At 42.1% G+C, this 18,265-nt stretch overlaps 1 protein-coding gene across 1 annotated transcript in view; it reads right to left on the reverse strand.

Annotated features, from left to right (window-relative positions):
- Positions 1–639: 639 nt before the first annotated feature.
- The window catches only part of CCDC172 (coiled-coil domain containing 172), a 35,761-nt gene continuing 18,135 nt past the window's right edge, over positions 640–18,265 (reverse strand). The window contains exons 7-8 of the mRNA XM_019555473.1: positions 1,012–1,099; positions 640–696 (exon numbers count right to left, since the gene is read on the reverse strand). Of these exons, the coding sequence (XP_019411018.1) occupies positions 640–696; positions 1,012–1,099 (145 nt within the window). The remainder of the gene's footprint in view (positions 697–1,011; positions 1,100–18,265) is intronic.

Raw genomic sequence — 18,265 nt, forward strand, 5'->3', positions numbered from 1 at the left:
TGGAACTGGCACCCTCAGTCAGACCAAGGACTCTAAAACACATCTTTAAAAACCCTTCATGACTAAAAAGGAGATCCCAAAGTATTTACCTGAAATGTATTTTTTAATCTACTTTCTTTATTCAATAAAACCCCAACACACACATTTTTAGACTCCAGGCACCCCTTGGAAAATGCCAGCTTTCCGTTCTCTCACTCATTATTTGACTACAGAAAAGCAATAGAGCAATTTTTCTGTTGCAAAGAACTTGGAAATATTGCAGCCAGTCAGAAGGTTTTTAACACTGTGGATCCCTGTGCGAATCCTGTTTTCACACCTAATAGTGCTAACATTGCGTGGCACCCCACAGCAGCCTGGAAAGGCTCTTGAGGCATCCTGGTTGAGAATCACTGCTGAACATTTAAAGTGATAAATATTCATGAAGAACAAAATTATATTTAATAAATAAAAACTGCCAACCAAAAAGAGTGAAAGTTGGGGTTGACATTTAGAAGAAAACTGGCAGGCTTATCTAGTTAATTTCCATAAAGAGCCCCGTGAGTGTAGAATATACAATATTCGCATCTGAATGGTACCAGTATGGCCCCATTCTGCATCTTCTCATTTTTGAATAACTAAAGGTTGGCCTGTAGGATTAATTTAGCTGCTGGCTGCATAATCTGTGCAGCCTTCAAGAGGGTAATATTGAATGTAAACCTATAAATAAATCCATGTATTTTGTGCTGAAAATGTACTTCTAAACATTAATGCCACGTTCTGCCTTTCCCTTAGTAGAAAGTGTCGGTCCAGGATGTTTGCAAATGATGATCCTATACCAAACGGGAATAAGGAGTACTTCCTCCTACTAGGGGTTATATACACAATATATGATATTTCTGGCTGCCGTACAGGTTTATACAAGTGCAAGTGTTTATACAAAAACACTCTTTTTTTAATAGAAAAATCTCTTCCAAGCTAAATTCACAGAACATTTGTTAAATGCTTAGTAAAAAGGAAAAAAGGGAGGCATACCATCTGGAGAAGCTCAATTTCTGTTCGAAGAGCCTCGCAAACATTTTCCAAGTCATCGTCTTTGTAAATTTCTAATTCTTTCTTGAGCCTGTTTCAAGTAAAACAAAGCTGTCATAGCAAAGGACTGTCGGTTGTATTGTCCTTTCATTCAAATTTGGCCTCTGTCCTGTGGTTTGATAAATGAGGGCAGTTGCGTGATCAGGCCTTAAGTTGCAAGTTTTGCAGTTCTGATAGAGCCATGCGTTCAACATCCCTGGCAGTTGTGGTAGCGATAAAGAGAACTTTGGAAAATGACAGGCTCAGAGTCGGAGGAAAATATATCTAGAATAAGTGCTGTAATAGACTAATGTGAATTATAGGGCTATAACTCTCTCTTTCTCACTGGTGGTGATATAAACCATGGGAGAATGATAGCCTCATAATTCAAAATTTGCCTTTATTTTAATACATGGATTTGAATCATTGATCCATGTCCTCCATAGACTCCTTTTACTTTTGCCTTCACAGTTGTTGCTGCTCTTTTTCTCACTGCAGTTCTCCTTTCATCCTGTTCCTGCTCCCCACCACCTCCCCTTACCAACAGAAGTAATCTAAGGGAGGGGCATTCAAACTTCTTTGCAGCATGGGCCAATTTTAATATACTGATCCCTTCATAATGCGTCCTCTCCCATTTAGCAAGGTGGGAGAGTAAACATTGTGGCCACGTTGTCTTCCATTTAAGATCACACGGTATTCCCAAGAAACATTAATAGCATTTTAAAGTACCTTTAAATAAAAAAGCAAGTAAACATGTAGCTATTTTTCATATGTGTAAGGAAATAGAGGAGGCACCCCTCACCGACTCTCTTTCTGCCTATGGATGAGTTATAAGCACTCTGCAGAGCAAGCATGGCTAATAATTTAAATTGCCTTTACACTGAGAAAAAGGAAGGAAGAGACTTAGGTGTTCACAATGGCTTGAGAGTGCAGATCTTATACAAAATGGGAGCGATCCCACAGATCAGTTACTAAGAAGCAAACAACAGGCAGCCCAATAGATAGAGCTTGTGACTTATTTAATCCTTGGCAGCGATCCCACAGATCAGTTACTAAGAAGCAAACAACAGGCAGCCCAATAGAGCTTGTGACTTATTTAATCCTTGGCAAGGAAGCAGTTAATCGAGCAGCTTCTTGTCAGACACGGTTCTGAGTTCCTGCAGATCCCGAAACACAGGAAATGTCAGCTCCAAATATTATTATAGAATGGCTAGAAACGTTCAGCGAGATTGATTTCCCTAATACCGTCTCCAAACCTGGACTCAAGGTTCAAGGCAGAACAACAGATGGGCTGTTCATTAGTGACCTGGAATCTGGGCAGCCCTTACAGAAGCAAAGAGAAATTTGGGAAGAAGAGGCCTCTCTATAGAAAATAGATTCCAAAGGGGTGTTTGTGGTTGGGAAATATGTAAGTCATTAGTCCTGCTAAAACTACCAGTCCAAACTATCATGCATCACCTGTCATATTTGTTTAGGTCGGGGTGCCAAACACACCTGGGCTACCTGGGCTGCATCTGGACTGGGGGTGCTTCTTGGGAGCTAGATCTAGACCTGGTGTTAGGGAGCTGTAGTAGTTAATGTAGTTGCTGGTTGCTTGCTGCCACTGATGTGCATTCCCCAACATGGCTCTATACCTTGGATTTCAGTGGTGGGTCCCACCTCTGTTTGTCCCACCTCTGAATTCCTGACCTCTCTAAGGAGCCTTGTGGGCCAGGTGACACAGATCCACAGGTCACGTGTTTGACATCCCTGGCTTATGTGGATGCTTACTAGGCTAAGAAAAAATTAACTTGAGAATTTTTAGTAGCCTGAAGTATGCAAGGCGATCAAACTGTACCATGATCCCTGTCATGGCTGCCAGCAGGTAGACAAGCAGAAGTGAAGTGCAAAGTTGGTGTAAGTCCATTCCCTACTATCTAATTGCAAAAGCTCACTATAGATATTCTAGACCAAGGCTTTCCAAATTCTTATCCAGGAGCTAAAATTTCTATTCGCATTTTTCTCATGGGTTGCATTTTGTGTACATGGATAAAATGGAAATAATTGATTCTTTATATAGAAAAAAATTAATATAAAGATGTGGCATATGTAAAAAAAAAAAAAAAAAAATCTATGTATTGAGAGAAACTGAAATGTAGGCCTGCAAGTAAAATATTAAAACATGATTAATTAACAACTTTTCAACATGAAAATTGCAGATGATGCATCTATCACCTTCACAAGAGAATCAGTATCAACTGACTCCTCAGTGAAGGGCAGTTGAAGAGAGAGAGTGAGGGACCCATCTCTGAATGAACATGGATATCAGAATTTTATAAACTTCACTGTAGAAAAGAAACTTTCATATAGGTATGTGCTGCTAAACACTTGCACAATCTTTAAACCAGGGTCCCTTAAATGTGGAAAGCAGTCCTCTGCTACAATTTAAAAGAAGTCCTCCCCTGCTTCCTGTCTACTAGGTAGGAATGGGTTGGCTTGTAGATCACACATCTCAAGTTGTATGTTGGAAAACGGGTTTTCAACTGCGGCTCTGAGTGGGTTGTTGAAAAGCATCAGTTATCTTTTCAGTAACTACAATTTGGTAAAGCAGTTGGGAAGGAATTTGACTGTGTTTTCTACATTAGAAGAGAATTGGGAAAGTTTATACCTCGAGCATTTTCTGTTTCTTTCTCCAACTCTGCAAGATGGCAAATGTATCTTACTCTTTTCTTGCCTAATAAAAAATCTTTTGGACCAACAAGATTGACGTCTAATAAAAGATACCACCTCTACTACAAATCCTGATTGCCTTTTCCTCTAGACCAATACGCCTACAACCTGGATACCTGACACTCTTTTCAAGAGCATCTGGGACAGCTTAAGCTTGCTATGAAACCAGTTCATGCATCCAGTGAGGTCTGATATTGTCTGATTCTTAGTCTGCAATTTTGTATTTAGTTCACATGAGTGAGTGGTAGTATCTGTCAAGAAGGCTAATTTGGATAGAAACTCTGGGGAAATCTCTCTTCATGCTCTGCGGTGTCAGTTTTTGCTTGTCCTTTTAGGAACATCAGAATTTCCTTTTTGGGAGCAAAAAACTTGGAAAACCTTAGCCAATCAATGTATGCTGAAGAGGCAAATCTCCATATACAGAATGCATTTCTTCCACAAATGAGCAGAATTTTCTGTGTAACAAAGTTTATTCCCACTATGAATGAGATTGAAAGTGGTTGTGAAGGTTGCCAAAGCCATGTTTCACCCATGTTTAGCATGTTTCACCCATTTCCCACACCAAAGATTCTTGGTGATTTACACAGTGAATCAGGGGGCAAGTGATATGCCAGGCTTTTTCAGAAGATTTGATAATCCATCAGACAATAGCCCTAACACTGACCATGCCATTTGTTAAAACCTCTGTGTTCCTTTTCTGAAGAGCTTCTATTCTGTTCATAGTAGTGTGTAAAAAATAAATAAATAAATAAATAAATCAGACATAGCAATTCCTCTTCTACTGAGAAAACTTCTAGCGTTCTGATAAATATGAGAAGCTGGCATATCAATTTGGTCAATGCTTTTGTTTAACGATCCCAGAAAATAGCAGCACCTTTTGACACTGTGCAATAACTTTTCTCATTACCGATTGCTCATATCTTCAGTTCTCCTGGTTACTCTCTGATGGGAGTGTGTGAAACTGTTTTAAAGATTTTTCACCATCTTCTCATCACAAAGTGCCTTGGCTGTTGCAGTTGTGCATTTTCATATTGGACCCTTGTCACTGTGTGGTTACGTTGCTTTGGCTAACTGCAAAGCCACTCCATGAGAAGCAGCAACACCTTGATAATTATTCCTTTTTATCTGTAGTACAGAGTCCAGTTTGTGTTTTAAATTTTCTTTTCAGGTTTTTCCCCACTTCCTAGTGTTCTTGTATTTTCATTCTTCCTTCTTTGATGCACTCCTCTCCATTGTTATTAACCCTCCCAATAGAAACAAACAAAAACTTGGAAAAAGGTTTTTTTGAGCCCTCACCACTATGTTCTGGGCTTTGAAGCGCATGGTAGATTATCAAGAGCGCAGAGCATGTGCAAATGTGACTATTATGGATATTAGAAGAAATAAGGACATTAAGCCTTGTTTATAGATGACATTTCTTTAGGCCAGCCTAACATGGGCAGAGCATCTCTTTCACGGACTAGTAGTGTTCACCATAGAAATGGCTTTGGTAAAAATGAAAGAAAAGCAATGAGAAGCAAATGTAGTAAAAACAACTTATCTGGGACACAGAATGGTTAGATTTGTCATAGCCTAAGACAGAGACTAAAGATTGTTTATGTCTATTCATGTTGCCAGTGGAGACAAATCTCAGAAATGGGAGAAACTGGTGCCATATATGGAATGAAAGGATATACTCTGTTTAGAGGAAGATGGAAAATTCAACTGTTCACAGAAACATTTCCCTCTGTGAACATATATATACCTGTGATATGACAAATGGGAGCTTTAAATTATGCTCTATGAGGCAATGTGTATGGTGCTGTAATAAAATGTAACATGCTGGTTCACAGGCTCTTTTCATAGAACAGAGAAAATAATTTCCAAGTCTAAGATCAGATTCAGATCTTAGTTACTCTGATTTAAATCAGAATAACTTGTTTTGGCTCTTAATGTCTTACTCTGTGGGTGCACCTACACATGCAGTTAATGCGAAACAATAAACTCTGAAGCAGTTTGAGCTGGAGTAAACTGCTCGTGGGTGCAACATCTGCATGTGTGCCTGGGGCAGCAGCAATTTAAGCTGGGGTGGAGCAAGCCTGGGTTGGTGGGGCGGGGGAGGGGGTCAGCCCTGGGCTCTGAGTGGCAGCGTCAGGCAGTGGAGGGGCTGGCTGGGGCACAATGTCACAAGTGCTTTGTGGCTAGGCAGCAGGCAGCAGTCTGGCCTCCTGTTGCTTGGGCTGACTGGGCATAATTTGCACTTGCAGTCAGCTACTACGCATGCATTTCAGTGCAATAAATTATTCCGCCATAAGATAGTACTGTCCCTGACAGTGGAGTTAATTAGTTTCCTGTGCCCTAATGCTGGCACACATGTAGACAGTGATGCTTTACTGTAGAGCTAATTAGTCTATTCTGGAGTATGTGCATTTGTTTTCTTTGATTCCCACATCTTAAAAGCATAATTTATTTAGGAAAAGCAAAAACACTACTTTAGTTAGTTTAGTTTCAGAAAAGGTGTGGCCTGTTACTTTTAAAGTGATCTGTGTGTATGTTCGTTTTCTAAGAAGGCTGCCATGGGCATGATTCCTACGGGAGGTGCCGCAAAGGGAGGTTGGCATACTGTAGGCAAAATGCCCTGGAGGGAATCAGCACCTTCATTGTCTACCTCTCAGGTTTCTTATGAGAGAGAACTACAATCTGTGAAGTGCTTTGAAACTGTAAGGTACTAAATGTGAAATTATTATTCATATATTTTATTTAAAACATTTTAGAAAAACTTTTATGCTCCAGGGTAGAGACAGAATCCCTTATAGATACTTTTCCTTTATAGGGGACAGCAGCAAAAGTAATTCAAATGTAGAGGTGAATTTTTGCATTAATCAATTGATTCTACTTTCAAGTCTTTCCCCTTTCTTATTTGGAAGCTGTGTAATTACAGTATGTGCCAGGAATATTATACTCACAAAACAGGGGACGTCTGTTAAGATACAGGCAACACAATCAATGCTGTGGAGACGCCTGAGTTACTGAATAAATGATGAAGTTTTACCAGAAAGAGTGCAGAGACAAAAGAAACATTCAAAATAATGCATAACCTGGAAGTAGATTTAGCTTTCTCTTTTTTAGTAGTAAGATAAGGAAGACATTCATATAGTCTTCCTTTTGCTATCAAATTAGATGTGCAAACCAGTTATCTATGGAAATACATTGTCTAGACAGAACAGATAGTTTCTCAGTTACTTGTAGGACAGGAATGAGATGTACCTCTCGCAAGAACAGAGATTAATAGGGCATTTCTCCTTTTCCCCTGATAATGACAAGGTTAAAATTGTTCCAAAAAGTCTGAAAACAAAATCGTATTAAATTTAGGTAATTCAATCCTTCATTGTGACTTCAGTTTTAGCATTTTTTCTCTTTTCAAAGACTTTGAAGGGCTCATCAACCCAAACGTATCTTTAAAGAAATGAGATTAGTACTGCTATAGACACTCTCAGGGAATATTCCATTTACTTATTAAACCCACTGGCATTATTACTACCTCATTTGCCTTTCAAATGATCAATACCCATATAAAACTTTCCTCCCTTCTCTTCATTTATGGCTTTTTTATATGTAAACTTGTGTAAGCTCAACACAAAACAGGTTAGCGCTTAATTATGTAAGCTTTACTCAGGCTGAGTAATAAAAGCCCAATGCAAACCAGTTATAACCCAGGAGAGTTGAATTAAGTCCTATGTGAGTGGTTTCACTGTTTTCAGGGAGGTTAGTTGCTAAGGGTCTTGTTACATCTTACAGTGAATGCTGCACAAATGTTAATGGGCTTAGTGTTCGTCAGCTTAGTGGAGCAGTTGTACTTTAAGGTGAAAAACTATCTCCGACTGTGTCACCTGCACAGCTGTGACTTGCCAATAGGGGCTTAGTGAGCAGAGGTAGAATTGGCTTGCTGATCCTGCCAGGCAGAGCAAGTGCCACAGACCTGGAGTGCCCAGTGGCCGTGGTGCCTCCCACCACCACTTGGACCAGCTCTGCTCCTACCGAGCAGAGCAAGCCAGCCTGAGCAACAACAGGAGGCACCGCTGCACCCTCCTCCATAGCTGCTCAGACCAGCTCTACTCCTGGTGAGTAGAGCAAGCTGGTTCAAGTGGCGGGTGGGAGCTGGTGCCTCCCATTGCCACTTGGACTGGATTTGCTCCCTTTGGACAGAGCAAGCTAGTTTGAAGGGTAGCAGAAGGCAGCTGCTCTGCGTGGAAGCAGAGTTGGTCTGAGCGGTAGCGGGATGCACTATAACCACTGGGTGCTCTGGGGCTGCAGCACTTGCTCTGTTCAACATGCAGGCAAGGCCCCACTGCCTCCCGGTGTGCCCACTTGCCCTGACTCAGGAGGGGCCACTGCATCCCAGGATGCTGGAGGACTTCAAGTTGGGCAGAACAGCTGTGGAGAGTGGCCACACCTTAATGGGACAAGACTAAAATTAGGTGGTTTAGAGATATCCTGATCTGGAATGCTGGAATTTAAACCCCAACAACGAATGGTTTAAGCCACCTAAAATGTTTTGGCATGCACCAATCCAGGGGTTAAGAGCTCCAGAAGTCACGTAAAATGACTGTGTAACAAAGCTGTAAGAAAACTGTTCAGAAATAAGCATGAATAAGAGTGGCAGAATCTAGGTATAAGGGCTGCTTGCAGACATGGGGGGGAAAAATGTGCTTTACTGGAAGAAGCAGTGTGCTACTTTGACCCAGCTCTGCAGTGTCTGTATAGATCAGGCGCTTCAGTGGGGATTCAATCAGTTATTTGATAAAAGTGTCAATAAAGCCCCACTAAAGCGCCTGATCTATACAGATACTGCACAGCCGGGTCGAAGTAACACGCTGCTACTTCTGGGTATTTGTGCTGGGGGCTGGGTTCAGCATGGGAGCACAAAGAAATTTTTTTTTTTTTTTTTTACATTTGCAAGCAGTCAGGATTACTGTAAATAGGACAAAGAGGTGAAGGTAAAAAAACAAAGAATCCATCAGGTTGGTTGGATTTTTTTTTAAGTTTGGAAAAAAGTAAAGCTATTAAATATCATTAGTGTTTGTGTTTCTTATGCATCGTCTTTGCAGTTCAGCTACATGTGCACCAAGCAAGTGAGAAAAATAGGTGTCAAGTCAATAGAAGTTGGTAATGTCAAACTGAACTGTGAATAAAATAGTTCTGAGGAAACAGAATTATCTGAAAAGTCATCTCACAGATTCATGTGAGTGCATCAAAAATCTGGAGGGCGAATCTTGCATTCTGAGAGTGCATTGATATAGACAGTTGCAAAGAGAGAACTTCTGCTCTGAGTACAGGGGGGTGATGACCTTTTTTTTTTCTTTTACTAATAAATTGGGCTAGGGACAGACATTCAAAAAGCCTGAGCCTGAATTAATTTGCTCTTTGCAGGTTAATATAACCTGGCTAGGCTAAATCAGTTTGTAACCGTATGGACCTCCCAAACATGCAGACACATGCCTGCAGTGGCTCAGACTAGAAGCTGGGGGGAACGCCACAGCAGCCCTTCCTTCCCTTGCACAGGGCTGAGCTGAAGCAGGGTATGGCCAGGCCCCGGTAGGATTGGGGAGGGGTTCCCCCTCTCCTTGATAATAGAGCATGTACCAACTCTGTTATCAGCATTTATCACCCTATAAATAAACAAACAGCCTCTCATTAGTTTAAGCTCCTCTTAAAGAAAGAAGGAAAGGAGTGACATTACCAGTTGAGCTGTTGATTAGCTCCAAAAAGCCCTACGCTGACACTGCTGTCCGCTGCAGCACGGGCCATACCGTACCCAGCATGTGGTCTTCTAGCTAATGCTGAGTTGTCTGTGTAAGGCAGAGAGTGATGAGGGGAGGGGGAGAGCAGAAGGAAGCCAGACAGATACTGCTGTGCCTGCAACTCTCTGCCAGAGCTGCAGTCAGGGAGCAGAGGGGAGGGGCCAGCTCTGCTGTGGAGCAGAAGGCCCCGCCTAGCCCAGAGAGTGTGCAACAATGCTGGAGGAGTCTGATTTACCTTAAACCAGCAAGGTGTCTAGGACAGACGTTGCATAGACTGGTTGGACCCACATCAGTTAAGTCTGATACTACATTCAACCGGGTTTATCTCAAGCCAGTTTCAGCCATTTTCAAACTAGTTTATGTGCACTGAACATAGGCTCTGTTGCAGGTTTAAATCAGTTTCTGATCACTTAAAAACCGATTTATGTGTAATGTCTGTCCCTAGCCTTGAAAGCAAAAAGAGTGTTCTATTTTTCTTGCTGCTTCTGCCATTACTGCTTCTGCCATTAGAGAAAGGCATTATCATTGGTATTGATACTTCCTCTTTCATATTGCTTACAACTTTTTATGAAACTTTGTTGATGTTAATGGAATGTTTTCCCCATCTTTTGTTACCTTCCTCTCTGTTGTTCACTTCCATTTTATGCCTAACTTAATTCTGGGAAAAAACATTAGAATGCATTAAAAGAGGGTAAAAGTGCTATCCTCTTAGAAAGCAGGGTACAGAGAAATGCCCAACATGGTCTGAAAATACAGCTTGTGACTAGTCTGATAGTTCTCTAGAAAGGTACCCAAAAACCAAAAGGAAAGTGGTTATGGCAAATCTACCTTGATTTTACCATTTATTGCATTTTCAGAGGTGTGGCTAATCAGAATGGCTAAAAGCTAGGGTATTTATGATGATGACCTGGATTAAATACTGGTTGGAGGAAAGAATATACAGGTTTCTGATTTATAGTCATGAGTCCAAATGGAGCTAAGGTATTGAGACAAGTTTAATGCTGGGATCACGCTTACTTAAATGATAGTAAATTAAAATCCTTGGGTATCTGTAATTTGCTGATGGCAGCTAAATAGAGATGGTTGTTGATAAAGTTGAAGGCAATAAATTTCAGAATATTATAAATTGATTGAAGGTGAGGAAGAATGAGTCTCAAATGAAATCCAGTATCTCAAAATGTAAAGTCATGCACTTGGGTTGAACAAATAAATTAAAAAAAGCACATGCTTGATGGAGCAGAACTAGAGGAAACTAATTAAGAAGCGATCTAATAGTAATAGTAAATAATACCAGAGTGAATAGTAAATAATATCAGATGAAACAGAGTGTTGTATTAGCAGTAACAAAAGTAAACAGGCTACTCAGATGTACAGTTTTGGGAATTAAATGTAATCAAAAGAGATGGAAATACTTTAGGTAAAATTAAGTAGCTTAGGTCTGTGTCACTTGCGAATCTAAGTGCCGATTCTCTCATATATAAGGCATTAGTTAGAACGCATCTAGAAAAGTGAGGGCAGTTCCTTTAAAAATATATATCTTCAGGTCCTAGAAAATTTCTGAAGAAAGGTTACTGACTTGTAGGTATGCTTGGGGTGATCCTGTAACAGAAGTTCCTTGAATTTTTTTGGGGGGGGGGAAGGGGGAATGATTGTCTCCTGTGTATGCTAGTCTTTTTCCTACGGCATATTTTGAGTGAAGTTGACCCCTTAGCCAAGAGCAAACAGAAGACCTTAGTGCCATTTATATTATAGGAATGTTGATGGCTTGATGGTGTCTTTATGCTATTCCTTTGCATGCTTATGAATAGTAGGGCTGTGTGCAACTTTGGTCCCTGATTCAGTTCATCGGAGATTTGGCCCAATTCAGTGGCTGAATCTCTGAATCTGAATCAAATCAGAGGATCCTTTAATCTCTCCAAATCAAATCAAAACCCTCCAAATCAATTCGGAGAGATTCCACAAGATTCGGCAATTTGGACATAGACACAGCTTTAAATATTTTTTCTACATGCCTGTAGGTAGCAGGTGGCTCGTGAACACTGTGATGCTGGGGCGAATGGAGAATCCCACAGGAGCAGGGGGGCGGTCCCCAGAGCGCTCAGCGTCAGACCTGGAAGTGGACCAGAAGCATTTCTGGTCTACTTCTTGGTCTGCTGTGAAGCACGCAAGGGGGATCCTCCACACACCCCTGGCTCAGCGGCTGGTGTCTCCTGGGTCTGGGGGGGGACCTGGAACCCCCCCATGGCCAATCGCTGAGCTGAGGGGGTGCAGGGAGGGCCCCCTGCGTGCTCCCTGGCAAACCCACAGGTGGACCTGAAGTACTTCTGGCCCACTTCTGGGTTTGCCACAGAGCACATGGAGGGGCCTCCCCGCACTCTTGTGGGATGCTCTATGCACCCCAGCATCGCAGCGTTCACAAGCCACGCTAGTATCTGGAGCTACGTAGAAAAAACACTTAAAGCTGTGTCTATGTCTGAATTGCCGATTCTCTGAATCAGCATCGAATCTTCAGATTTGGATTCGGCCGAATGGAATCAGGGACAGTGATCCCAATCAACGAATCGAACCACTTTCCCTTATTTAGGCCAAATCCGAATTGAATAGGGCCTGCTTTGCACACCCCTAGTGAACAGCTTAATTTTTTGTGACACTATAATAGGGAAACATATGAGCCTAAAATACAAAAAGGGATATTTGCAATATTTAATAGGATGGGTTTTTCCTTTCAGAGAGTTTTTTGTTGACTGTGGAGGTGCCATAACAGTTTAAGCCAGAAGAGGATATAGCCCATAGTGTTAACCTAGCAAATTACTTAGGCGTTTAGGCACAGAAATAATTTCATATTTAAGGATATAATTATTGTAAGAATATTATCAATATTCTAATTTAAAATCATTATATCAGTGGTTAAAATCTTGGTTCTGTGAAAGGACTTGTTATATAAAAACACAGTTTAACTACAATTAATTTACTCTCTATGCAGGGAGGTTGATTTCTTCCCAAGACCTTTATAAAATCTTTATAATTTGTGCCCTAGTAGTTGCCAGTTCTTTTACAAAGAAGAGGCTGCAGGAGAAAGTTAAATGTACAAGCATCAAACACTTCAAAACAGATAGATGTCAGTGTCTGGGGAACACTAAAATTTACCCTGTCAGTTTTTGTGTATGTTTTTAATTTTTGGTCTTCTTAGCTAAGCTGTTTGTCTCTACCTGCCAAGTAAGTTCTTTTCCTTGATCATCTTAGGGACGCTTCTCTGCAGTCTTTCTTGAACAGAAGCAGCTGGAATTGAGGTCTCTATTTCAGGGCACTTACCCCCTGCTGTGATATTAATATTTCTCTGTCTGTACTAGAAATACCTCCCCATATATGTCATACGATTGCATTTGCTGTTTTCACAGCCACATTGCTGGATTGTAGTCATCCTGGGATCATGTAGTGTCCTCAAATCTTCTTTCTCCTCTCTTATTTCCAATTGACAAGCTCTCAGATTGTAGCAGAAATTCATCTTAGTAGTCCCTCAGTGCCTGACCTTGTTCTTTTCTATTATAATATTTCATCACATTTCTGTTACTCTAGTTCTCAGTCCTTCCCATCTGATATTCTGATCCCACTCTGCATTTGTATTAGCATGTTTATATTTTTTTTAGTGGCAAGGTCATTAATTAAAATATGACACAAGTTGGATGCCAAAACCAGTCCTTGAGGATCTCCATGCATAACCTCCCTCTAGCCCAGGGGTGAGCAGTTATTTGGACCTGAGGGCCATTTTATGAGTTTTGGTGAGCTGTCGCCCTGCTGCACTGGATCAGCATACCTCCCACCCCTCCACCCCATGCCTACAACAGCTCACTAAAACTTCTTAAGTAGCCAGGTGGATGGGATGGGGCCACGGGTGGTTGGGAAGCAGCATCTGGGAGCCAGATAGGCAGGCAGGTCTAGGACTGGGATCAGGATTGTGGGGCAATGCCAGCATGGAACTGGGGCTTGGTGCAGAGCCGCAATGTGCTCCCCATGTGCCCCGACAACAGGTGCCGGTTCTGTGGGCGCGGGTGTGCGGGGAGTAGATTGCAGCTCTGCCCTGGGCCCCGGCCCTGCGCTGTCACTGCCCAGCTATCCCAGGGTCTCTATGGAGACTGGCCAGGACCTGTGTATGATGGCATGCGGCCAGGCAGATGGGATGTGACCGCAGGCAGCCAGGGCGTGCCTGCTGCTCCCTGCCCACCTGTGGCCCCATTCCATCTGCCAGGCCATGCGCCCTGCCTGCGTGGGTCTCAACTGGTCTCTGTAGGTGCTCCCAGTGGTAGGTGTTGGGTGGAGGGGCTGAGGTGGGACTGGGTCCAGTGGTGGCAGCAGCAGAGACTGGCAGAGGGAGCTGGAAGGAGCTGCTGCTGTGGGGGCTGCCTGGAAGCGAGTCTAGCTGCCACGCCACCCAAGCTCTGCTGCACACCCAGGGGAAATGGGACCGTCTGCATGCACCACAGCCTAGGCTGCCCTCTGCACCCAGGCCAGGAGGGGCTGAGTGACTTGCTGTGGGCTGGACAAAATCCTTTGATGGGCCAGATCCAGCCTGCAGACCATATTGTCCCACTCCAGCTCTAGCCCCATACTTGCCCTTTCAATACTAACTGTTGTTGTTTCCTCTTTAGCCACTTTTTTGCTCATCTTCTAAATGCTTCCCTACGTTAACTAATAATTTCCGTGAATATCATTGTATCAAATATTTTATTGAAGTCCAGGTAGAGGAGCTTTACTGTATTGTACTTGTTTAGAAAATTAACTAGGTACCTTAGCAAAGAAAGGTATCAGGTTAGTCTGGTAATCTACCTTTGGTAAATCCATTGCTTTAGGTCATAATGGAAACACTGACAGAGTTCTACCTATAATAGTCTACCAGGCTCTGCTATAAAAAAATCTTGGAAAATCAATGGGCAGATTGTCATTAAAAACTCATTTTGCATAACATATATTACCTAGAGATTAATATTTCCTACTTATAAAATTTAACATAAAGTTAAATTGCAAATATTTTCTGAAAACCACCAGAATTGTGGCCTTAGGCAAACCACTGTTAATATGAAGCATTTGTTCAGCTCTACTGGACAAATTTCTTGTATGATTTATGTGAAGGAAGGCATCATTTGCTTGTTCATGATTTCAGTAATGAGGTTTATTTTCCTATAATCTAAAACATAAGAAGCAAAGCTAGGTTTTTTTTTTAATTAGGCAAGTAAACAGTACCTTGATCCATAAAATAATGTAAACTGACTTCATGTGTTTCACTTTTGTTTTCAAGCTGCTTAATTGTACAGCACTTCAGCCTTCCAAGGAACAGTTTATTCCCAGATTCCCTTATATAATGGATCAGTGTAGGAAATACTGATTTCAATTAGAAACTGTCCTAGCCTGATCCAAATCATCTTTTAATTAAAAATTCTCCTAGCTGATTCAGTGTGTGGCAACATATAGTTCTAAAATGAAAGTGTAAAACAAGATGGATAATATTTACCTGACTAAATAATTAAGCAGACTATAACTAAGCCAAATACCATATAAAGATACCATACCGGTTAGAGAACCTATACTAATATACTTTTTCTATTATGATTTTCTCATTAGAAAAGTAGTGGAGCAGTTGCTTGTCATCTGGGAGGTAAATCAGATGTGTGCAAAGATCCTAAATACCTAGGATCTTTTTCTTTCTTGCTATTCTCTTTTTGGGCTGCTATTTTAGAATAAATGACTGAAATAGGAATCTTGATTTAAAGGCATTAGTCCTTATCCTAAATACATCCATGCATTTAGGCTGCTTTGAAGCAGAAGGGACACATGAGGGGAAGGGAGGAACTCTGTGCATAGGATGTGTTTAGTACTTCGGGTAGGAAGTGAGGCAACATTTTTTTCTTGCACCTGGTATTTTATACAAAAGAGTAATGTCATTTTTCATGCATGCTGCATGCCAAGTTTTAATGATATGTGGGTAGCAGATTCAAATTGGAATAACTATAGTGTTGCTTCTAGACTAACAGAACATGTAGGTTTCTGAAGCTCTGCTTTAGTATTTGTCAAAAATCGTGTAAAACTGACAATACTCATAGAATCTCACAAAGGAGGCATCTAAATGAGACATTTACTGTGGAGTTGACTAAGTAGCTCCATAGTAAATGTCTTGGTGTCTACACATGTGCCCCTATTAGCCTGGAATAAACTCTACAGCAGCACAAATATTTGTGTGGCAGGCCATGTCAACCTTGTGTCCATCTATTTACCCCTTCTCCGCCCCCCCCAACACAAAATAATTTAAAGGTTATCAGAAACTGTGAAAAAGGTTGGACTGTTCACTATCATTCCAGTGAAGATTAATTTATGAGTATAATGCAAAATAGGTGATCAATATGTCCTGTACGTCCAGTTTAGGATAAAAAGCACATACATGATATCTTACAAGTTTTAAAAGCTCAGAAATAAAACATTACTTATGGAAAGCAAATAGTAAGCATATATAAACTGTAATAGTAGCAGTCGGGTAGCAGGTCGCCCTTTATCACAGATACGATTGTGGCAAATTCACAGATAGTTGAGCGTTTCCTGCTTCCAAGGTATTTTAATGACTTATAAGTTCATGAATCAGAGACTTGCTTTCTATTCATGTGTTACAGACACAATTCTAGGGGTGAGAATCCATTAATATACTCCATTTTTAGAAGAACGGTTTGTTTCAGTGCTTGCATGCATCAGAAAAAGCCAGAAGAAATTTTAGCATATTTTCTTCAAAACCCCTCTTGCAGGGTGGCCAGGTTAGCTTTGGCTCAACTGTCTGCTTCAACTGAAAAGGGAGCCATGCCCTAGCACCTCCTGACTTCTGGCATGGGCTACTGTAGGCATGTGGCTGCATTTCCAGAACCAAAAGTGAATGTCTGTTCACTTGCTTATTGGGTCAAGCTATGTAGCTTAGAGTAAACGGCAAAGATTGAATCGATTCAGCCTTAGGCTTTTTGACTGTCTGTACTTAGTCCATATGTTTGTCTATTTTATTGCCTATTTTATAGGAAGGTCTATAGATTTGTTATTCCATAATTGGGTCTAAGTTCCATTCCTGCAATGAATTCTGCAAAAGCAGATCGACATATTCAAGTGGAGCTCCCATACCCTGATTTGTTTTTCTATCACACTGACTCAATCAAATTATTTTAACATGACTGAAAATCCCCATTAGGAAACAAGCTAAAACATTTGAAGCTGTATTATAGAGCACTTAGGCTTCAAAATGACCAGCTAATGTGACTTTTGAATTCTGAGTAAGAATTGTTTAGGGTTCTCTGTAGAAAATAACCAAATCTGCTTAAGCTAACACAACTGAGAAACATTCCCCTTTTTCCTCATTGGCACTGGTCATTTTACTTCAGCAGGGCAGACAGACACATGTGGGCACATCCTCACATGCAGACATGTGCACTTGCAGCAGCTCAAATAGTAGCAGCACAAATTCGTGCTGGAGATTTGAACCCCAGCACGTGTGCCTGAACATGCACTTTGGTGTGAGGCTAATTGTGTCACCTGGGGCACTCTATATTAAGGAGGAATACACATCCTCGTCAATTAACAAAGAATCAGAGGAGGGGCACTCTGAAGTGCTTTGGGTTAGAATACAAGGCAGTCGAGGGGAAAGAGACTTAACAGCGGGGGTCTACTATAGACCTCCCAATCAAGGGGAAGAGCTCAGCTAGGAATTCTTAAGTCAGGTCACGGAGGTAGTGAAGTCAAAGGATGTGGTCATAATGGGGCATCTGAACTTTCCGGACATCTTCTGGGAAGAGCAGTCAGCCAGGTCTGGCTCAAGTAGGTTCCTAGCCAGAATGCAGGACCTCCATCTAACCCAGGATGTGCACTGCCCCACCAGGGGAGATGCCTTGTTGGACTTGGTGCTGGCCACACGAAACGACCTGGTGAGAGGGCTGCAGGTACCAGACCACCTGGGTGCCAGTGATCATCGCCTGCTGGAATTCACCATCGAGCGCAAGGTGGCAAAGGCCTACAGCAAGGCAGCAGCCCTAGATTTCAGGAGGGCGGACTTCAATGAGGTAGGAAGAATAATTGGGGAAGCACTGAGGTCACGGAGGGGAGGGGAGCCAGGTGTCCAAGGAGAGCGGTCGCTCCTTAAGGAGACGATCCTCCAAGCCCAAAGGGAGGTAATCACAGCACGGATCAAAGGGAGCAGGAGGGCACAAAAGCCCCCACGGCTCACCAAAAGCATCCGGGAATGTCTCCTAGCTAAAAGGGAGGCACACACCCAATGGAAGGGAGGGGCCATCACAAGGGAGGACTGTACTGTGGTGGGTCGGGGATGCAGGGGGGCAGTCAGGAAGGCCAAGGCAGAGATGGGACTGGGACTAGCTTCCTGGATTAAGGACAACAAGAAGTCCCTTTTTAAATACATAGGTGGTAAAAAGAAGGTTCCAGGTAATGTGAGGCCCCTGCAGAATGCGTTAGGAAATTTGGCCATCACACCAGATGACAAAGCCAACATATTTAATGATTTCTTTGCCTCCATTTTCCTAAGCAGGGACCGGAACAGTCACCCCCCGCCCCCCGGGCCCATCTCAGGCCCCAGGGGAGGCGCACCTAAGCCAAGGGTTAGTGAGGAACTAGTTAGGGAACTTCTGGAGGGACTGGATGTATTCAAATCAGCTGGTCTGGATGATCTCCACCCTAGAGTACTGAGGGAATTGGCT

The sequence above is a fragment of the Crocodylus porosus genome, unplaced genomic scaffold (genome assembly GCF_001723895.1).
Source record: "Crocodylus porosus isolate Cpor-Errol unplaced genomic scaffold, CroPor_comp1, whole genome shotgun sequence".
Classification (NCBI taxonomy): Eukaryota; Metazoa; Chordata; order Crocodylia; family Crocodylidae; genus Crocodylus; species Crocodylus porosus.